Source organism: Mauremys reevesii, linkage group 10 (genome assembly GCF_016161935.1).
Source record: "Mauremys reevesii isolate NIE-2019 linkage group 10, ASM1616193v1, whole genome shotgun sequence".
Classification (NCBI taxonomy): domain Eukaryota; kingdom Metazoa; phylum Chordata; order Testudines; family Geoemydidae; genus Mauremys; species Mauremys reevesii.
In genome coordinates this window covers 44,061,434-44,082,244 of record NC_052632.1, presented here as the reverse complement: position 1 = coordinate 44,082,244, position 20,811 = coordinate 44,061,434, and the positions used below count along the sequence as shown (strand labels likewise).

Below are 20,811 nucleotides of genomic sequence, written 5' to 3'. Positions count from 1 at the left end.
TATAAAATGATGGGATCTAAATTAGCTGTTACCACTCAAGAAAAAGATCTTTGAGTCATTGTGGATAGTTCTCTGAAATCATCCACTCAATGTGCAACGGGAGTCAAAAAAGCAAACAGAGTATTGGGAATCATTAAGAAAGGGATAGATAATAAGACAGAAAATAACACATTGCCTCTATATAAATCCATTGTATGCCCTCACCTTGAATACTGTGTGTAGATGTGGTCAGCCCAGGGGCGGCTCTAGAAATCGGGCTGCCCCAAGCAGCGCGGAGCGCTGCGCCACCCTTCCCCGGTCCCGCGGCGGGTCCCCTCTTCCCGCGGCTCCGGTTGAGCTCCCGCCAGCATGCCTGCGGCAGGTCCACCGGAGCCCGGGACGAGCGGACCTGCCGCAGTCATGCCTGCGGGAGCTCAACCGGAGCCGCGGGAAGATGGGACCCGCCGCAGTCATGCCTGCGGCAGGTCCGCTCGTCCCAGGCTCCGGTGGACCTGCCGCAGGCATGCCGGCGGGAGTTCCACCGGAGCCAAATGCCACCCCCCGGGAAACGGCCGCCCCAAGCGCCTGCTTGGCGCGCTGGTGTCTAGAGCCGCCCCTGGGTCAGCCCATCTCAAAAAAGATATATTGGAATTGGAAAAGGTTCAGAGAAGGGCAATACAAATTATTAGGGGTATGGAACGGCTTCCCTATGAGGAGAAATTAATAAGACTGGGACTTTTCAACATGGAAAAGAGATGTCTATGGGGGGGAATATGATTGAGGTCTATAAAATTATGACTGATGTGGAAAAAGTAAATAAGGAAGTGTTATTTACTCCTTCTCCTAGCACAAGAACTAGGGGATCACCAAATACAATTAATAGGCTGCAGGTTTAAAACAAACAAAATGAAGTATTTTTTTCACACAACGCACAGTCAACCTGTGGAACTCCTTGCCAGAGGATGTTGTGAAGGCCAAGACTATAACAGGGTTCAAAAAGAGAGAGAGAAATTTATGGAGGACAGGTCCATCAATGGTTATTAGCCAGGATGGGGAGGGATGGTGTCCTTAGCCTCTGTTTACCAGAAGCTGGGAATGGGCAACAGGGCATGGATCACTTGATGATTACCTGTTCTGTTCATTCCATCTGGGTTACCTGGCATTGGCCACTGTCGGAAGACAGGATACTGGGCTAGATGGACCTTTGGTCTGACCCAGTATGGCCGTTCTTATGTTCCTATTAACTTTTTCCTCTGTTTTATTTCTATCTGTAGTTTGATCACAACCAATTTACTGCCAGTATTCAACACTTAATACATATGAACAAAAATTAACTATTAGCTAGCTGTGATTGGCCAGATGGCATCGTTATTGTTTCCTGATTGGATGATCATTATTTTTGTAATCAGGCAGAAGGCTCAGCAAAGCTACTGATGCTTTGAATCTCTTGGAGAGAAGAAGCAGTTTAAGGAGAGAGGGAGCATCTTTCATCAGCTTCTTTAAAAATATTTTTTTCCCTTTCTGTGTCATACAGGACTTGCCTATGGCATCATTCCTAAAAGAACTGGGCTATGGGGGTGGGGGGAGTTTAAAGGTAAATTTGTCTTGTACTAATCACACCGAATAACTGCTTGGACATTTGTGGTCTGTTTAATTATATCAGTACTAGAGATCTGATGAGGCTCTTAGGGAACCTTGTCCACCTGCTATGTCTGATACCATGTAAAATGCACCAATTTTCATAGAATCATAGGACTGGAAGGGACCTCAAGAGGTCATCTAGTCCAGTCCCCTGCACTCATGGCAGGAATAAGTATTATCTAGACCATCCCTGACAGGTGTCTAACTGGCTCTTAAAAATCTCCAATGATGGAGATTCCACAACCTCCCTAGGCAATTTATTCCAGTGCTTAACCACCCTGACAGTTAGGAAGTTTTTTCCTAATGTCCAACCCTAAACCTCCCTTGCTGCAATTTAAGCCCATTGCTTCTTGTCATAATCTCAGAGGTTAAGAACAATTTTTCTCCCTCCTCCTTGTAACATGTACTTGAAAACTATCATGTGTTACACTGTTGACTCATATTTAGCTTATGGTCCACTCTGACCCCCAGATCCCTTTCCGCAGTACTCCTTCCTAGGCAGTCATTTCTCATTTTTTATGTGGGCAACTCATTGATTGTTCCTTCCTAAGTGGAGTACTTTGCATTTGTCCTTATTGAATTTCATCCTATTTACTTCAGACCATTTCTCCAGTTTGTCCAGATCATTTTGAATTTAAATTTTGGTGCAAATTCTGGCACATGTAAGTTAAAATACACTATGAATGAGTATTTAGGTGTTGTGTGTGTAAAACTCTATTACTCCAAAAGTGGATTGAGCATGAGCAAAGCATATTGGGTCTGATTGTCTTTTGTCCTGCATCCTTGTATAGTCATTTACACCAGTGCAAAGGAAGAGTAAAATGCTATCAGATCAAAGTGGTAGCATTTTACATTCACTCTGCATTAGTCTAAATGACTATGCAAGGTGCAGGGCAACAGACAAGTGGTCCAGTGAATTTTAAATTCAAGCCAATACTCTATGGAAAACTTTTTTCCTCATTCACTCAACTCATATATCCAGAAACAAAAAGCTAGTTTTCTAAACAAAGCTAAGTTCATAGAATCATAGATTATTAGGGTTGGAAGGGACCTCAAGAGATCATCTAGTCCAACCCCCTGCTCAAAGCAGGACCAATCCCCAAATGCCCCCCCTCAAGGATTGAACTCACAACTCTGGGTTTAGCAGGCCAATGCTCAAACCACTGTGCTATCCCTCCCCCCCAAGTTTGCTATGTGAAAAAAAAAATCACAAAATTTTCCTAACGCTTCATTTGCAAAACCCAAATAAAGGAACGAATAGTTAAGTGTCCTAAATCTCACATTCTCCACGTAATCGACAAACATGCTATTTTCAGAAATAATCAAATGCACATTTAATCACAGCACAACCGTAACTCTGTCCCATAAGGTGGTTTTTTAAATTATTTTTGTTGTCTTGATTTCTGTTCCCTTAAGTGTTTTCTTCTAAAGGGATATTTTTGGATTTGTACCATAAATTAATGTTGGACACTTAAACTACTTAGCCAACACTATTCTCAAGGAACTGAAATTATAGATACTTTATCAAAAATTCTACTGACAATTGATACATCAGTTGGAGTATCCACACTCAGATATACACCGACATAAAAAACTACACTTTAGTTAAAACAGTATGATGGAGCTACGGCCTAGATCCCACAGCCAGGGGATCTAGGCCACATTAAGTCACCTTCAAGTCTACTTTGCCCTCTGACTTTAGTGGCCATCTGAGGCTTCACCCAGCCCAGCAGAATCCTACAGGGGTGTGGAGCCAGTGGAGATGTATTCTACAGAGCTGGTCAGTGCTGTCAGGATTTCAAACGTGTAGCACTAGGAGCCTGGTGGATACACCATTAGATGCAGAGGGGGTTCTAAGGCACAACTAGAGGCTGCTTTACTGGGAAAGGGTTCAGTCTGGCTGTGGTGGTCACAGTCCCTCCTGCTGCTGGCCTGCCAGGAAGCTTTATCATTCCCTGGACTGGGGGTGTAGAGCAGACTTCATAACAGGGATTCACAAGTCACAGCCATTTGTGGACAATCAGCCTGGTTTCTGAGGTGAAGCCCTCAGCGCTGTCAGCCAGTGTCACCACCTTCCACTTGGCTCTTTCCTGAAACAGAGGTTCAGCGGTTGAGTACAGGCCACCACCGCCTTTGCCAAACCCCAATCACTCAAATGGCAAGCAGATGAAAGACCGAGTGTGTGACCAACTCCAAGGGAGCTAGGGAGCTCCAATAGCACCCAGCACAGGACTGGTAATTAGCACTCCAGGCTTCCCTGCCATAATGACAAAAGCCAGACAAGTACCAATCACAGCTCACGTCCCCGTGCAATGTACTTTCGGACACTCCTTCCCCATCTCTCATGCACAAGCGGGGTGGGATGGGGGGTGCTGCAGGGCAGCAAGACACAGTGCTAGGTGAGAGACCAGCTTAGGAGCTCTCTGGTGAGTGTTTGGAACCCATATTCCCCATGACATGGGGCAAAATTACAGCAGGGCTATCTGCTCAGACGAAGGGCATCCACCACACCCCCCTGTGGCTACGTCTCTGCTCCTCAGAGTGCAGGTTCCTCATTTTTTCTTAATGTTTGAAAGTGAATTTATTTCAACGGAGGAAAGGTACTGAACTGACTGCCCTGGAGACTGGGGCTGTCTGTCCAGATAGTGGCAAAAGCCCTGGGGATGGCAATTCACTCTATATGGCCCATTCAACTTTTGGCCCCCTTTCCTGGGACTGCCAGCCAAGGGGGTCAGTTCATGCCAAGAGCAAAGGCAGCGGCTTGTCATGGGGACACCTGTCCACTAAGAACTAGGCTGAGACTCCCAACTCAGTTCACACAGGCTGCTGAACACACATCAGATGGTGAAAGCTTTGCATCTCTAGCTGGAATAGGGCCAAATCCCCAGCGAGGGGGTGAAAAGCTTTGTATCCCTTTACAAATCCCCTGAGACGTCCATTTCCCCAGGCTTTTGATTTTCTATCTTTCTATGTTCAAGAAAAAAGGCAGTTCCAGACACTGTCCCTATGGGCAGGGCTCCTAGGGATGGAATTATTGCTAGAACTCTGATGAAATGTGAGAGTGCAGATACATAGGAGAGGAAATGTCATTAACTCACTAAAACATTCCATTGACAAATATCCACTTGTGGCCCCTTTCACAGATCATTGCCCCAAGCACCAGCATAGCCCTCGGTTGTCATTTGAATACTCTGGACTCGAGGTGATCGTTTCTGCGACAGAAGAAGAGATGAAACCAGTCAAATGATTCTTTCTGAAGGATTTGCTCAGCTGTCATACTAACCTGCTGAGCCAGCCAAACAGAGCTGGATTTCCTTTCACTCAGGATTCTGGGTCCATCTTGCTTGGAAATGCTGTTTGGTGGCCTCTCATGCTATTTTGGCTCTGTTTTCTGCTGCACCCTGTAAGCAGAGGAAGCTGGGTAAACAATGGGGTTTAGAAACAGTTAACCAAACTGTGTCTGCCTTTCTACTTCCCTACTTACCTGGCCACATCGCTGCAGTATCTGAGCACCTTTAATTTATCCTCACAACAGTGCTGTAAAGTAGGGCCGAGCTATTGCCCGATTGTACAGATGGGGAACTGAGGCATAGGAAGACTAAGGCCCGGATCCTCCAAGGATTGAAACCAATGGGAGTTAAGTGCCTAAACACCTCTGAGGATCTAGGCCTAAGGAATTTTCCCAAGGAAATCTGTCATGGAACGGGGAATTGAACCTGGGTCTTCTGAGTTCCACGGTCAGCTTAAATTTGATGATGATGGTTTGAGTTGGTTCTTTCTTCATACAAACCCGTCACTTAGCCTAATGAAGTAACAGAGCAGTGTGAGTGGACAGTGTTGCTCTAGTGCTAAATGTTTTCAGAGTACAGAGTACGACTAGCTCTACATTATTAATTATTATAGTTAGTGGTTCCTGTTAATTAACTGAAAATTACTTCTCCATCTTACATGAGGGGTTGCATCAATTTCTCAACCCAGCTTGGCCAAGTGCCATGTGAGAAAGCTGGGTTAGGTGGTACCAGAGGTCTAATGTTCAATAGGATTGTATGGTAGCCTTTTCCCCAGGAAAATCCCAACAGTGTAATAGCAAGGGGTGCTGCACCTCAGGATAGAGACCCCTTTGGCAGAGCTCTGTGGGGGAGTGGAGGTGGCATCAGCAGAGCTGTGAGGGGAGCCCAGTACTGGAATAGCAGGGGTACAAATCACAGATTCATAGAACCATAGAGTTAGAAGGGACCACATGGGTGAGGACTGAGGTGCGTTTTGGTCAGGAGTCAGGTGTGTTGGCAGAGGTGTGAGGAGTGGGGGACTGAGCACTGGAATAGCAAGGGAAGAGATGGGGCGGGGAAGGGGTGTTTGTTTTTTTGTGATTAGAAAGTTAGCAACCCTAACAACTTGCCAGGCACCTCAAATGCAACAGATTTATTGTAATGTGAACATGCATCCCATGGGGACTACAGGGTCCAACACAAACTGCTCCATCTTGATCCAAACAGGCTTTTTGTTCAATTGGATTGTGGCATGCTGGGATTTGTAGTCTTCCTGAGCTGCACGTCTGTATTAAAGGTGCAGGGAACCTTGGGATGCTCTGTGTGCTATGTGCCACGTGTAACTTACAGGCCTTCCTTTACAGAGGGAACCTCCCCCAGTTACACTTGTGCAGGAGTGTGTACACCTCTCCGCCCACAGTGATCCACAGCAGAGGGGTTCAGCTATTGCGACAGAGCAGGCCATTAATAAAGAATCATAGGACTGGAAGGGACCTCAAGAGGTCATCTAGTCCAGTCCCCTGCCTCATGGCAGGACTAAGTATTATCTACACCATTCCTGACAGGTGTTTGTCTAATCTCTCTTAAAAATCTCCAATGATGGAGATTCCACAACCTCCCTTGGCAATTTATTCCAGAGCTTAACCACCCTGACAGTTCAGGAGTTTTTCCCAATGTCCAACCTAAACCTCCCTTGCTGCAATTTAAGCCCATTGCTTCTTGTCCTATCCTCAGAGGTTAAGAAAAACAATTTTTCTTCCTCCTCCTTGTAACAACCTTTTATGTACTTGAAAACTGTTATGTCCCCTCTCAGTCTTCTCTTTTCCAGACTAAACAAACCCAATTTTTTCAATTTTCCCTCATAGGTCATGTTTTCTAAACCTTTAATCAATTTTTGTCACTCTTCTTTGTACTTTCTCCAATTTGTCCACATCTTTCCTGAAATGTGGCACCCAGAACTGGACACAATACTCCAATTGAGGCCTAATCAGCGCAGAGTAGAGCGGAAGAACTACTTCTCGTGTTTGGCTTACAATACTCCTGCTAATGCATCCCAGAATGATGTTCGCTTTTTTTGTAACAGCGTTACACTGTTGACTCATTTTTAGCTTGTGATCCACTATGACCTCCAGTTCCCTTGCCAGAGTACTCCTTCCTAGGCAGTCATTTCCCATTTTGTATGTGTGCAACTGATTGATTGTTCCTTCCTAAATGGAGTACTTTGCATTTGTCCTTATTGAATTTCATCCTATTTACTTCAGACCATTCCTCCAGTTTGTCCAGATCATTTTGAATTTTATTCCTGTCCTCCAAAGCACTTGCAACTCCTCCCAGCTTGGTATCAGCCACAAATTTTATACGTGTACTCTCTATACCATTATCTAAACCAGGGGTGGCAAACTTTTTGGCCCGATGGCCACATTGGGCTTGCAAAACTGTATGGAGGGCTGGGTAGGGAAGGCTGTGCCTCCCCAAACAGCCTGGCCCCTGCCCCCTGACTGCCCCCCCTCAGAACTCCCAACCCATCCAATCTCCCCCCCCCACTCCTTGTCCCCTGCCTGCCCCCCCAACCTCCGCTCCATCCAACTGCCCCCTGCTCCCTAGCTGCCTGCCCCTTATCCAACCCCCCCCCACTCCCTGTCCCTTTACCATGCCACTCGGAGCGGCAGGAGCTCGCAGCCGCGGGGCCCGGCCAGAGTCAGCCATGCCGCCCAGAGCACTGGTGGTGCAGCGTGGCTGTGGGGGAGGGGGGATACTAGGGGAGGGGCTGGGGACTAGCCTCCCCACCTGGGAGCTCAGGGCCAGGCAGGAAGGTCCTGTGGGCCGTAGTTTTCCCACCTCTGATCTAAACCATTGATGAAGATATTGAACAGAACCAGACCCAGAACTGATCCCTGTGGGACCCCACTTGTTACATCCTTCCACCATGAGCCACTGATAACTACTCTCTGGGAATGGTTTTCCAACCAGTTTTGCACCCACCTTATAGTAGCTCCATCTAGGTTGGATGTCCCTAGCGAGACAAACTCCAGTGTTTTCAGAATGCCAGTTCTCCCTAGCAAATAAAGCAAAGTGTCCTCACTGGGCTGTACTCTATGGGGCATATGTCTGTCTGCACCCTGCCTTGATCACATGATACGTGGATTTCTGAATATATTCTGCTTATGATTAGTACAATGGGGGAAAATACGTTGCCCCTCCTTGTAATGGAGAATGGTGGCTGCAGAGAACCAACTACAACTCCCTGATTCAGGGCTGCTGAGCCCTCTGGTTCTAAATGGCCCTGTGAAGAGTAACACTCTGCATACCAGCAGAAGATGGTAGCCCAACTCTGTGTAGCCCAACTAGGCCGTGCCCCCTCCTCTCCACCAGCCTGCCCTCCTCCATGTAAGGCCAAGGGCAGAGGGGACAGCTGGATAGGAGACAAGTTCTGCTGAATTTTTCACTGGAGAGCTCTAGCTGGTTTAAGGCTGCTGCATGTGAGAGAATGCTGGCACATGCCTCCAGTGTACAAACACAGAGAGAGCCCCTGCCCTGTGGGACTTACAATCTATTTTCAAAACTGGGGGGATAGCAAAGGCGAACTGCTCCCTGGAGAGACGTAACACGCCAGTGAAATGCTGAAGAGAAGCTATGTGATTTATTTTGTAAAGCAGACTGAAAATTTTAAATCCATGTGAAATTTGGATGAAAAATGGGAGGGGGTGGGTATATTTGGTGGTTTTTTTTAACCTGTTTTCTGACTTGCTCTAATGTTTTGTATTTAACCACTGATCTGCCCGTGGAGAATTGACCCAACCTTGTCTTGGGCTGCCTTTGTTTTGTCGTGGTTCCGTGGCTTGGAGCTCTCTGTCTGCTGGTTGTATTGGTTGGCTGATGCGCTGGGTGTGAATCGTCTCCATCCTGGCCCCTGCAGATATTCCACATGACCTATGACCTGGCGAGCGCGGTGGTGCGGATCGTGAACCTGATTGGAATGATGCTGCTGTTGTGTCACTGGGATGGCTGCCTTCAGTTCCTGGTGCCCATGCTGCAGGACTTCCCTGAAGACTGCTGGGTGTCCCTCAACCGTATGGTGGTAAGTGCCTGCTCTTTCTGACACCCCAGAGCCCTCCACAAGCCCCCAATAATGAAGCATCTCCCCAACACACAGCTCCCTATTCCACAACCCCTCCCCCGCTCAGCAATACAGCATCCACTAGGGTTGCCAACCTTCCCTGATTGGCTGGGACTCTCCCAGAATCAGCCTCAATCTCCTGGTTGCTATTGAAAGCACTCCAGGAGATTTTAACAGGCCAGAAGTCCAGTCAGCAGCACAGCGGGGCTAAGGCAGGCTCTCTGCCTGCCCTGGCTCCATGTGGCTCCCAGAAACAGCCAGCAGGTCCCCATGGCTCCTAGGTGCAGGGCTCCCATTGGCAATGATTCCTGGCCAACAGGAGCTGTGGATTTGGAGCTCAGGGCAGGAGCACTGAATTCTTGGGGAAATGTTGAAAGGCATCATGAGCTGCCCCAGCCCAGTGAAAATTAATGAGGGTGGGGGACAGTAAGCAACAGAAGGAGGGGGGATGGAGTGAGCAGGGGCAGGGCCTTGGGGAAGGGGTGGGGCAAGGGTGTTTCGGTTTGTGCAATTAGACAGTTGGCAACCCTAAGCACCCCCCAGCTATCCAGCAGCCCTCCATTGTCTCCCCCACTCCAGTATCTTCCTCCTCTCTCTAGCATCACCTGGAGGTGGGAGAAGCTGGAGGGAGGTGGAATGTGCCTTGCAGAGCCCTCTGTGGTGAAACAAGCAGAGCTGACTGGCCTGGAAAGCAGCAATGGCAGAACCTAAGTGGAATCTGCTCTGGATGCACACAGGAGAAGGCAGGAGCCCAGCTCCCCCTGCTGGCATGAGACAGCAAGGAGGAGGGTTCAAAAAAATTACACAAACCCTTCTCCATGCTGGGAGCAGGCCCTTGTGCATCTGTGGGGCAGAGCTGGGGCAGTAGCGTGCCCAGTGCCTGCCCATAAAGGCAGGCCTGGGTTTGAACCACAGACTCCTAATTCCTGACACCAATCCCCGCTGTGGCCTTGAGCAAGTCATTCATCCTCCCTTGCCTCAGTTTCTCTGTGTATAAGATGGTGTGATCGCACTGCTCACCTCCCTGCCATATGAGGGTTTTGTACAGACTATAAAGCATCCTGAAAATAAACTGTGCCAGGCAGTATTGCAACTCCCACAGCAGGAGCAATAGCCGGCGCTCTGCTGGTGGCTGCAATGTTTATGATGAGACATGGAACATATGGTAAGTGCCTGATGAGCTCATGATGCCTTTCAACATTTCCCCAAGAATTCAGGATCCCTTATTCAAAGGGACAACGTCCAGATGATTAAGCAGCAAAACTGACATACCTTAAAAAATTGCCTCTTATTTCAGCTCTTAACCTTCGGATCCCGCAGCCAATTTCTTCTTCAAAATCAGGCACTGAAGTAGAAAGAAACTTGAAATTAAAAAGGCTCAGCCAACATCTCATGCCTGCCCTATGCAGAGCTATGAAGGGCCAGGGTGGGTGGCCCATCTCAGGCTGAGTTAGAAGCCACAGAGAACCACCTGTGGGGAGGCTGGTTTGTTTATTTCTCCCCACTGGTGAATGGTGCCAGACTGACTGCTCTATTGATCTGCAGGACAGGTACAGCACAATTGTCCCCCATGCTGCCCCCTCTCTATTTCCATTGTGGTGACTAAAGATCAAGGCCCGTTCTGCTGGGTGTTGGACAGAGACAGAGTGAGAGACGGCCCCTGGCCTGAAGAGCCTATGGCTAGACAGACCAGAATGTGCAGTGATGTGCCTACGGTCACCCAGCAGGACATTGGTAGAGCCAAAAATAGAACCCAGGCATCCTGGCTCCCAGTCCAGTGCCCTGGCCACTAGATCACTAGATCATGCTGCCTCTGCATTTCTGCTGGTGTGCCTCAACCATCCAGGGGAGGTACTAGCCTGAGCAGCAGCTGAAGGGGGAGTGGAATCTCTCTGCCTGGTCAGTACTTACCCCAGTCAATTAGTACCAGTTCTGTGGTGGGTTTTGTAACGTGGATACCTGTCCACTAGGAACTGGGTGGAAGCTGCAAACACGCTGATCAGCCTGGAAGGACTTTCAGATGGTTCTCTCCTGAGCCAAACTCCCAAAGCTTTGCATCCCATCGCTGCGTTCTTGAACAGCCAGGCTCCCATGCCAGACTGGTGTGCCAGATTTACAGTGCAAATTCAGCTAAAATGAAACGTCATCTGGAGGAGTTGGAGCAAGTGGTACCGCAGGCGAGGAGGGGACAATCCAGACTGACACATGCCAAGCCGTACACCTAGGAAAAGGCAATAAACAGTATGGATAGGGAGGAATGAAGAGGCTGGATGGACCAGGGGTCAGGGCACTAGCTTGGAATTTGGGAGATTGAGGTTCAAGTCCCTGCCTTGCCACAGACTCTGTGTGGCCTTGGCAAGTCACTTAGTCTCTCTATGCCTCAGTTTCCCACCTGTGCAATGGGTGTGACAGCCCTGCCAGCCTGGCGTGTTGAGAGGAGAAAGCCATTAAAAATTATGAGGTGCTCAGAGACTATGGCAATGGGGGCCAGATAAGTACCTTAGATAGACAGACTTAGGGGAGTCTGAGACCCCCAGGTGATAAATCTGGGCTCACAGTGCTATCCTGGGGTTCAGTACAGCTAAGGATGTACAAACCATGCCAGTTTGTACCCATGTGGCACTTTGGTCACCACAGTCTCTCTCAAAGGATGTTGATATTCTTATCTCCCCTGCCTTTTTAAAAAAAATGGGGAAACTGTGGCACAGGGAAGTGACGTGACTTACCCAGTGTCACCCACTAGGCCAGTGGCAGAGCCAAGAAAGTAACCCGTCTTCTGAGTCCCTGTCCAGTGCTCTATCCACTAGGACACACTGCCTCCCAATTGTCTCACCCACTACAAAGATGAGCAAAGGATTGGAGCACGAGAGAAAGTGAGGAATGGAGCTGAAATTATCATCTTAAAAAAAGATTAGGTAAGGGCAGGCCATGATCACAGGCTATTAATATTTTCAAGAGATCAGTGTGACAGAAGGAAAGGACTATTTGCAGGCTCAGAAGATGAAGGAGCTGTGGAGGGTGAAGGAAAAGCTAAGTGGGATTTGGGATTAGGTGAAAAGTGAAACACACATCACCTTTGGTACAAACAGCCTTGTGAAAACTCCTTGACTCTGGCAATGATTGCTGATGCTCCTGTCACGTTGCCTTTCTTCTGCTCTAGGCCTAACATATGGGAGTGATGCCCTGGGCAGGGGAAATCAGACCCCTGGTGCTGTGAAGTTGAAGTGAGACAAGTTTGGGATGACCGCATGACTCAGCTCTATCCCTGTGTGAGCCCCAAGTGTTTGCTAGCTGTGGGCTGGCTGTCCAGGTGTCTCATTCCTAATTTCTGCTGTAATAGATTGGCTCAATTGCTCACAATTGGCTGCCCTGCCAGGAATGTCTCATAAGCCATTGCATCAGTTACCACGGTGCCTTCTCCAAAGTGCTCGAGGCCCTGCCCCAACTCCCCATATCCCCAAAGCCGGTGGGAGCTTAGCTTGGGCTGGTAGCCTAGAGCTGAGGTTCAGCCGGCTGGCTATGGCCAGGGGGGACCCAGGGCAACTCGGGCCAGGGGTTAGCTTCGGGCTGGTCAGGCCGGTGGTTGGGGGCTGGCCAACGGCCCAGGGGTTGGGACAGTTTGGCCAGGGCTCCTCTGGCTGCGGTGGGCCTCAGGGCTTTGGAGGGAGGTGGAAGGGAGAGGAAGGGCAAGGTGTGACCTCAGGCAGAAGAGGCAGGCATGGGGAGTCTATTCTCCTCAAAGGAGGTATTCACATACTGCCCATGGACCCAATGCTTCCTTTGAGGAGTTACAAGAATCGCCACAAAGCATTCTGAGAAGAAGCGACGGAGTATGGGATACTGAGGATGCCCAGACCTGTGCAGCGCTATCTACATTAGGGCTAAAGTCAAACCGGTTTGGCAGATCATTTAAAAAACCTGTGAGTTCACCCATGCAAATGCTCCCTGAATCAGGGAATGCACTAAACTAGGTCAGTGCCAGACGAATGTTCAAATGGATCCCCGCTCAACTGGGTTCACACGCTGTTCTGTAACTTGGTTCTGCAACTTGGTTCTGCTTGGTTGAAAATTTGTTTAATGAGGACAGGGCTGTTTCCTTAATACAGTGTAAGGGCTTAACACACACAAGTTCTGCAACTTTAACTACCCTGGAACACTCCCTCTCATGTGGCCACAGTTATTCTGCTATAGCTATTACCCTACAGGAAGGAGAATAAGCTACACCAGTATGAGGCACTTTTATCCCCTTATAGCTGTGTCCACACTGGGGTTTGTATCAGCATTACTAGTTCAGTTACAAAAATATCACCAGTATAACGGATTCGTAGCTGTTAAGGCAGAAGAGACTACTGTCATCATCTAGTCTGACGCCCTGCCTGGCACAGGTCAAGAGACATATTTGTGCTGGTAAAAAACCCTGGGCCTAGACCAGGCCTAAATTAACAGCGTGAAGAGGCCCATAAACCAATGGGCATCCCAGAGATTGCAACCACAAGTGTTTGGAAAGGTTTTGTAGGTGCCTGAAGCACTCAGTGGGTAGATTGATGTCCTGAGGCACTGAGATGAAGCTCCAGTTTCTGCAGCTCTTGTTTGCTGTCACTGGCACGCAGCCCTGCCCAGTGCCAGCTGCTCCTTGCTCGCCTACAGCCCTGGCAGTTTGAGCTGTAACCACCATAAGATCTGAAAAGTTACTCAGGGTCTGGTGTGGAACAGGCTTCTTCCCAGGGTGGAGCCAGGTGCTGGAGGGCATGTTAGCCTGGGTATTTTAGCCGAATTCCAACAGGGCTGATAGAAATCTGTCCTCCAAAATTCCCACTTCAGTTTCAGCTTGATAGAGCATCCTTCACTTCCTGTCTTAAACTGTGGAATCAAGTTGCACTTCAGTGTTTAACAGCTGTTGCGTTCAACCCCAAAAGCAGCTGCATTTCCATGATGGAAATAAGTGAGTCTCATAGATGTACCGCTGATAGAGCACTGTGGGATCCTTCAGGCTGAGAGATGCTGTAGAGAAGCCAGAATGACAAAGCCAATGGAGACATTTCCTGAGCACTGCCCAGCTGGGGTGAAACAGGACATTGTCTCCCCTCTGTGTAGTGCCTGCCTCTTGCCTCTGTCATTGCAGTGACAGCCACAGATGATCAAGAAGGCAGATGGTTGCGGATCTCTCGAGGCATCTAGATAGACTTATGTGTAGTCTGGGGAGGAGCCGGGGGTCCTGGTACATGTAGGTACCAATGACATAGGGAAGGGTAGGAGAGACATCCTGGAGGCCAAATTTAGGCTGCTAGGAAAGAGACTGAAATCCAGGACCTCTATGGCAGCATTCTCAGAAATGCTCCCAGTTCCACACACAGGGCCAGGTAGGCAGGCAGAGTTTCAGAGTCTCAATGCATGAATGAGATGATGGTGTAGAGAGGAGGGGTTTAGATTTATTAGGAACTGGGGAAACTTTTGGGATAGCGGGAGCCTATACAGGAAGGATGGGCTCCACCTAAACCAAAGTGGATCCAGACTGCTGGCACTTAACATAAAAAGGTTGCAGAGCAGTTTTTAAACTAAGAGATGGGGGCAAGCCGATCGCTGCAGAGGAGCACGTGGATCGGACAGAGACTTCTCTTAGAGGAGAGTCTATTGATAGAGATTCTCAAGGTTTTAGTCAGGAGGAGAGGATGGAAGAGGATAAAGTATGGGCCAGATCAGATGAGAAACAATCACGTAAAAAGGAATCTGACACATCAGAAAAGGGCAGACAAATAAACAGTGACAAGTTTTTAAAGTGCTTGTACACAAATGCTAGAAGTCTAAATAATAAGATGGGTGAACTAGAGAGCCTCATGTTAAAGGAGGATATTGATATCATAGGTATCACAGAAACCTGGTGGAGTGGGGACAATCAATGGGGGACAATCATTCTGGGGTACAAAATATATCGGAAGGATAGAACAGGTTGTGCAGGAGTGGGGGTGGCACTATATGTGAAAGAAAATGTAGAATCAAATGAAGTAATCTTAAATGAATCCATATTTTCCATAGAATCTCTATGGATAGTAATTCCATGCTCTAATAAGAATATAACAGTAGGGATTTATTATCGACCACCTGACCAGGACAGTGATAGTGACAATGAAATGCCAAGGGAGATTAGAGAGGCTATCAAAATAAAGAACTCAATAATAGTGGGGGATTTCAATTATCCCCATATTGACTCAGTACATGTCACCTCAGGATGAAATGCAGAGAGAAAATTTCTTGATACTCTAATTGACTGCTTCTTGGAGCAGCTGGTACGGGAACCCACAAGGGGAGAGGCAATTCTCGATTTAGTCCTGAGTGGAGCACAGGATCTGTCCCAAGAAGTAACTATAACAGGATGGCTTGGAAATAGTGACCATAATATAATAACCTTTAACATTTCTGTGATGGGAAGAACACCTCAACAGCCCAACACTGTGGCATTTTATTTCAGAAAGGGGAGCTATGCAAAAATGAGGAAGTTAGTTAAACAGAAATTAAAAGGTACAGTGACTAGTGTGAAATTCCTGCAAGCTGAATGGACACTTTGCAAAGACACCATAATAGAGGCCCAACTTAAATGTATACCCCAAATTAAAAAAACAGAGTAAAAGAACTAAAAAAGAGCCACTGTGGCTTAACAACCATGTAAAAGAAGCAGTGAGAGATAAAAAGGCTTCTTTTTAAAAAAGTGGAAGTCAAAACCTAGTGAGGTAAAATGTAATAAGAACAGCCAAAAAGGAGTTTGAAGTACAGCTAGCCAAAAACTCAAAAGGTAATAACAAAATGTTTTTTAAGTACATCAGAAGTAGGAAACCAGATAAACAACCAGTGAGACCCCTGGATAATCAAGATACAAAAGGAGCATTTAAAAACAATAAAGTCATTGTGAAGAAACTAAATGAATTCTTTGCTTCAGTCTTCACAGCTGAGGATGTTAGGGAGATTCCCAAACCTGAGCCGTCCTTTGTAGGTGACAAATCTGAGGAATTGTCACAGATTGAAGTGTCACTAGAGGAGGTTTTGGAATTAATTGATAAACTTAACAGTAACAAGCCAGCTGGCATTCACCCAAGAGTTCTGAAAGAACTCAAATGTGAAATTGCGGAACTATTAACTATGGTTTGTAACCTGTCCTTTAAATCAGCTTCTGTTCCGAATGACTGGAAGATAGCTAATGTAATGCCAATATTTAAAAAGGGCTCTAGAGGTGATCCCAGCAATTACAGACTAGTAAGTCTAACGTCAGTACTGGAAAAATTAGTTGAAACAATAGTAAAGAATAAAATTGTCAGACACGTAGAAGAACATAAATTGTTGGGCAAAAGTCAACATGGTTTCTCTAAAGGGAAATCACATCTTACTAATCTATTAGAGTTCTTTGAAGGGTCAACAAACTTGTGGACAAGGGGGAATCCAGTGGACATAGTGTATTTAGATTTCCAGAAAGCCTTTGACAAGGTCCCTCACAAAAGGTACTTCCATAAATTAAGTTGTCATGGGATAAGAGGGAAGATCTTTTCGTGGATTGAGAATTGGTTAAAAGACAGGGAACAAAGGGTAGGAATAAATGGTAAATTTTCAGAATAGAGAGGGGTAACTAGTGGTGTTCCCCAAGGGTCAGTCCTAGGACCAATTCTATTCAATTTATTCATTAATGATCTGGAGAAAGGGGTAAACAGTGAGGTGGTAAAGTTTGCAGATGATACTAAATTGCTTTGGTTTTAACTATCTTGAGCAGACTGTGAAGAACTTCAAAAAGATCTCACAAAATTAAGTGATTGGGCAACAAACTTTAATGTGGATGAATGTAAAGTAATGCACATAGGGAAAAATAACCCCAACTATACATATAATATGATGGGGCCTAATTTAGCTACAGCTCATCAGGAAAGAGATCTTGGAGTCATCGTGGATAGTTCTCTGAAGATGTCCATGCAGTGTGCAGCAGCAGTTAAAAAAGCAAACAGGATGTTAGGAATCATTAAAAAAGGGGATAGAGAATAAGACGGAGAATATCTTATTGCCCTTATATAAATCCATGGTACGCCCACATCTTGAATACAGATGTGGTCTCCTCATCTCAAAAAAAGATACGCTGGCATTAGAAAAGGTTCAGAGAAGGGCAACTAAAATGATTAGGGGTTTGGAACGGGTCCCATATGAGGAGAGATTAAAGAGGCTAGGACTTTTCAGGTTGGAAAAGAGGAGATTAAGGGGGGATATGATAGAGGTATATAAAATCATGAGTGATGTGGAGAAAATGAATAAAGAAAAGTTATTTACGTGTTCCCATAATATAAGAACTAGGGGCCTCCAAATGAAATTAATGGGCAGCAGGTTTAAAACAAATAAAAGGACGTTCTTCTTCACACAGTGCACAGTCAATCTGTGGAACTCCTTGCCTGAGGAGGTTGTGAAAGCTAGGACTATAACAGGGTTTTAAAAAAGAACTAGATAAATTTATGGATGTTAAGTCCATTAATGACTATTAGCCAGGATGGGTAAAGAATGGTGTCCCTAGCCTCTGTTTGTCGGAGGGTGGAGATGGATGGCAGGAGAGAGATCACTTGATCATTGCCTGTTAGGTTCACTCCCTCTGGGTCACCTGATATTGGTCACTGTTGGTAGATAGGATACTGGGCTGGATGGACCTTTGGTCTGACCCGGTATGGCCATTCTTATGTTCTTATGGGTGTCAATGCAACCACTGCACTGTGGGGTGGCCGGGTTTCAATCCTTTCACCTCACCAGCCTAAATTAGGAGCAATGAAGGGTTATGTGCAGACCATGGATAAACTGCCCTTTTCACTTCTCCGGGTGTGCACTGAGCTCTGAGACTGCCTGCTCCATGCTCGCCTTATGCTTCTGCTCTCCAGTGATGTGCCCCAGATCTTCTTTCTTGGGCCACTCTGCACTGGATGTTTGTGTCTTCAGCTGGTCCCAGTCACGCATATGAATGAGTGAACATACCTGGCCTCTGCAACTTCTCCACAGGCCTTTTCTGCCTTCCCAAGATAAGATCCTGGAAGCCACTGCTGGGGATCCGAATTCTCCCACGGGCTGTGATGCTGCAGTGTCTGATGCAGGAGACCCCTTGTGCAGCTCTCCTGCCCAGCATCAGCCTTCTGCTTACTCCCACCAACCACTGACCTACTGTCTCTAATGCAATTTGATTAACACAAACCACATCCATTTAACAGGGAAGGTTCATTACACAGAGAGGGAGAGAGACCGCTGTGCTGCCTCTGCCCCCTCACACGGGTGGCAGCTGGCATAATTGGTGCTGTCAATCCACTGCTCACCTCACAGGTGACATGTCATCAAGGGCAGAGGTCTGGCCAGGGCAGCTGGTCCAGCTGACAATCTCAGAGCTCCCTTTAGCCCTTCAGTACATAGACAATAGGCCAGGTGGGGAGAGAGGGCTAACGATTGGGGAGTGTGTGCGTGTCATTGTGTAAGCGATGGCGCTTTTTACAGTGATGGCTCTGGGATTGCTAGAAAGGGAAGGTGGGTAAATACCATAACTGCAATGGTAGCAGTAAGGGAACAACACATTCATTAAAACAAAACCTAGTTTGAGGTGCCCCAACAGCTCAGAGTTGGTTTAGCTCATGGCACAAGACCCCAGGTAGTGACAGCTGCCCCCAGGAAAACCTCCAACCCCTGCTTGGCCAGGAACCACACAGCCTCAAAAGATAGTGGGGATGGTGGGGGTGAGGGCATAGCCAAGGTGTATGGAGGATACACCAATTCAGTGCACATCCTCTGGCAGCATCCATCCATGAGGTTCCTTATGGAGCACTGTCTGCAAGTGAAATCTGTGCTCCCATTCCGAGGTGCAAACGCTGCTCCCCTTGGCAGAGGTGTCCCCACTGGCACAGTGAGTGGCCCATTTTGTAGTAGGGCTCTGAATCTGCAATTGCCAAGTTGTCTCAATGGCAGGAGACATTTTCCAATGCACTGGGTTGAACTGCCTACTTGTTTGTTAGCAACACCAGCCCAGAGAGTTTGGCACAGTGATGAGCTGTATCTTTATGGGGCTCTGAATGGGCTACTTCTGTGTTCCTTTTGCCACTACTTTTGTTGTGTTGTCCATTTTTAATCAGGACATTATACGTATGGCCATTGAATATAGAATCATAAAATATCAGGGTTGGAAGGGACCTCAGGAGGTCATCTAGTCCAACCCCCTGCTCAAAGCAGGACTAATTCCCAACTAAATCATCCCAGCCAGGGCTTTGTCAAGCCTGACCTTAAAAACCTCTAAGGAAGGAGATTCCACCACCTCCCTAGGTAACCCATTCCAGTGCTTCACCACCCTCCTAGTGAAAAAGTTTTTTCCTAATATCCAACCTAAACCTCCCACCCTGCAACTTGAGACCATTACCTTGTTCTGTCATCAGGTACCACTGAGAACAGTCTAGATCCATCCTCTTTGGAATGCCCTTTCAGGTAGTTGAAAGCAGCTATCAAATCCCCCCTCATTCTTCTCTTCTGCAGACTAAACAATCCCAGTTCCCTCAGCCTCTCCTCATAAGTCATGTGCTCCAGCCCCCTAATCATTTTTGTTGCCCTCTGCTGGACTCTTTCCAATTTTTCCACATCCTCCTTGTGGTGTGGGGCCCAAAACTGGACACGGTATTCCAGATGAGGCCTCACTAATGTCGAATAGAGGGGAATGATCACATCCCTCGATCTGCTGGCAATGCCCCTACTTATACAGCCCAAAATGCTGTTAGCCTTCTTGGCAACAAAGGCACACTGTTGACTCATATCCAGCTTTTTGTCCACTGTAACCCCTAAGTCCTTTTCTGCAGAACTGCTTCCTAGCCATCCCTAGTCTGTAACAGTGAATGGGATTCTTCCGTCCTAAGTGCAGGACTCTGCACTTGTCCTTGCTGAACTTCATCAGGTTTCTTTTGGCCCAGTCCTCTAATTTGTCTAGGTCCCTCTGTATCCTATCCCTACCCTCCACCGTATCTACCACTCCTCCAAGTTTAGTGTCATCCTCAAACTTGCTAAGAGTGCAGTCCATGCCATCCTCCAGATCATTAATGAAGATATTGAACAAAACTGGCCCCAGGACCAACCCTTGGGGCACTCCACTTGAAACCGGCTGCCAACTAGACAGGGAGCCGTTGATCACTACCTGTTGAGCCCGACGATCTAGCCAGCTTTCTATCCACCTTATCGTCCAATCATCCAGCCCATACTTCTTTAACTTGCTGGCAAGAATACTGTGGGAGACCGTATCAAAAGCTTTGCTAAAGTCAAGGAATAACACATCCACTGCTTTCCCCTCATCCATAGACCCAGTTATCTCCTCATAGAAGGCAATTAGGTTAGTCAGGCATGACTTGCCCTTGGTGAATCCATGCTGACTGTTCCTGATCACTTTCCTCTCCTTTAAGTGCTTCAAAATTGATTCCTTGAGGACCTGCTCCATGATTTTTCCAGGGACTGAGGTGAGGCTGACTGGCCTGTAGTTCCCTGGATCCTCCTCCTTCCCTTTTTTAAAGATGGGCACTACAGTAGCCTTTTTCCAGTCATCCAGGACCTCCCCCGTTCACCATGAGTTTTCAAAGATAATGGCCAATGGCTCTGCAATCACATCCGCCAACTCCTTTAGCACCCTTGGATGCAGCGCATCCGGCCCCATGGACTTGTGCTCATCCAGTTTTTCTAAATAGTCCCAAACTACTTCTTTCTCCACAGAGGGCTGGTCACCTTCTCCCCATACTGTGCTGCCCAGTGCAGCAGTCTGGGAGCTGACCTTCTCTGTGAAGACAG

General features: G+C 47.3%; 1 protein-coding gene across 7 annotated transcripts in view; it reads left to right on the top strand.

Moving 5' to 3' along the window:
• The window catches only part of HCN4 (hyperpolarization activated cyclic nucleotide gated potassium channel 4), a 166,116-nt gene that overhangs the window by 88,264 nt on the left and 57,041 nt on the right, over window positions 1-20,811 (top strand). For all 7 annotated transcript variants that reach the window (XM_039493361.1, XM_039493366.1, XM_039493363.1 and 4 more), the window contains one exon: window positions 8,806-8,967. In XM_039493361.1, coding sequence (XP_039349295.1) covers window positions 8,806-8,967 — 162 coding nt within the window. The remainder of the gene's footprint in view (window positions 1-8,805; window positions 8,968-20,811) is intronic.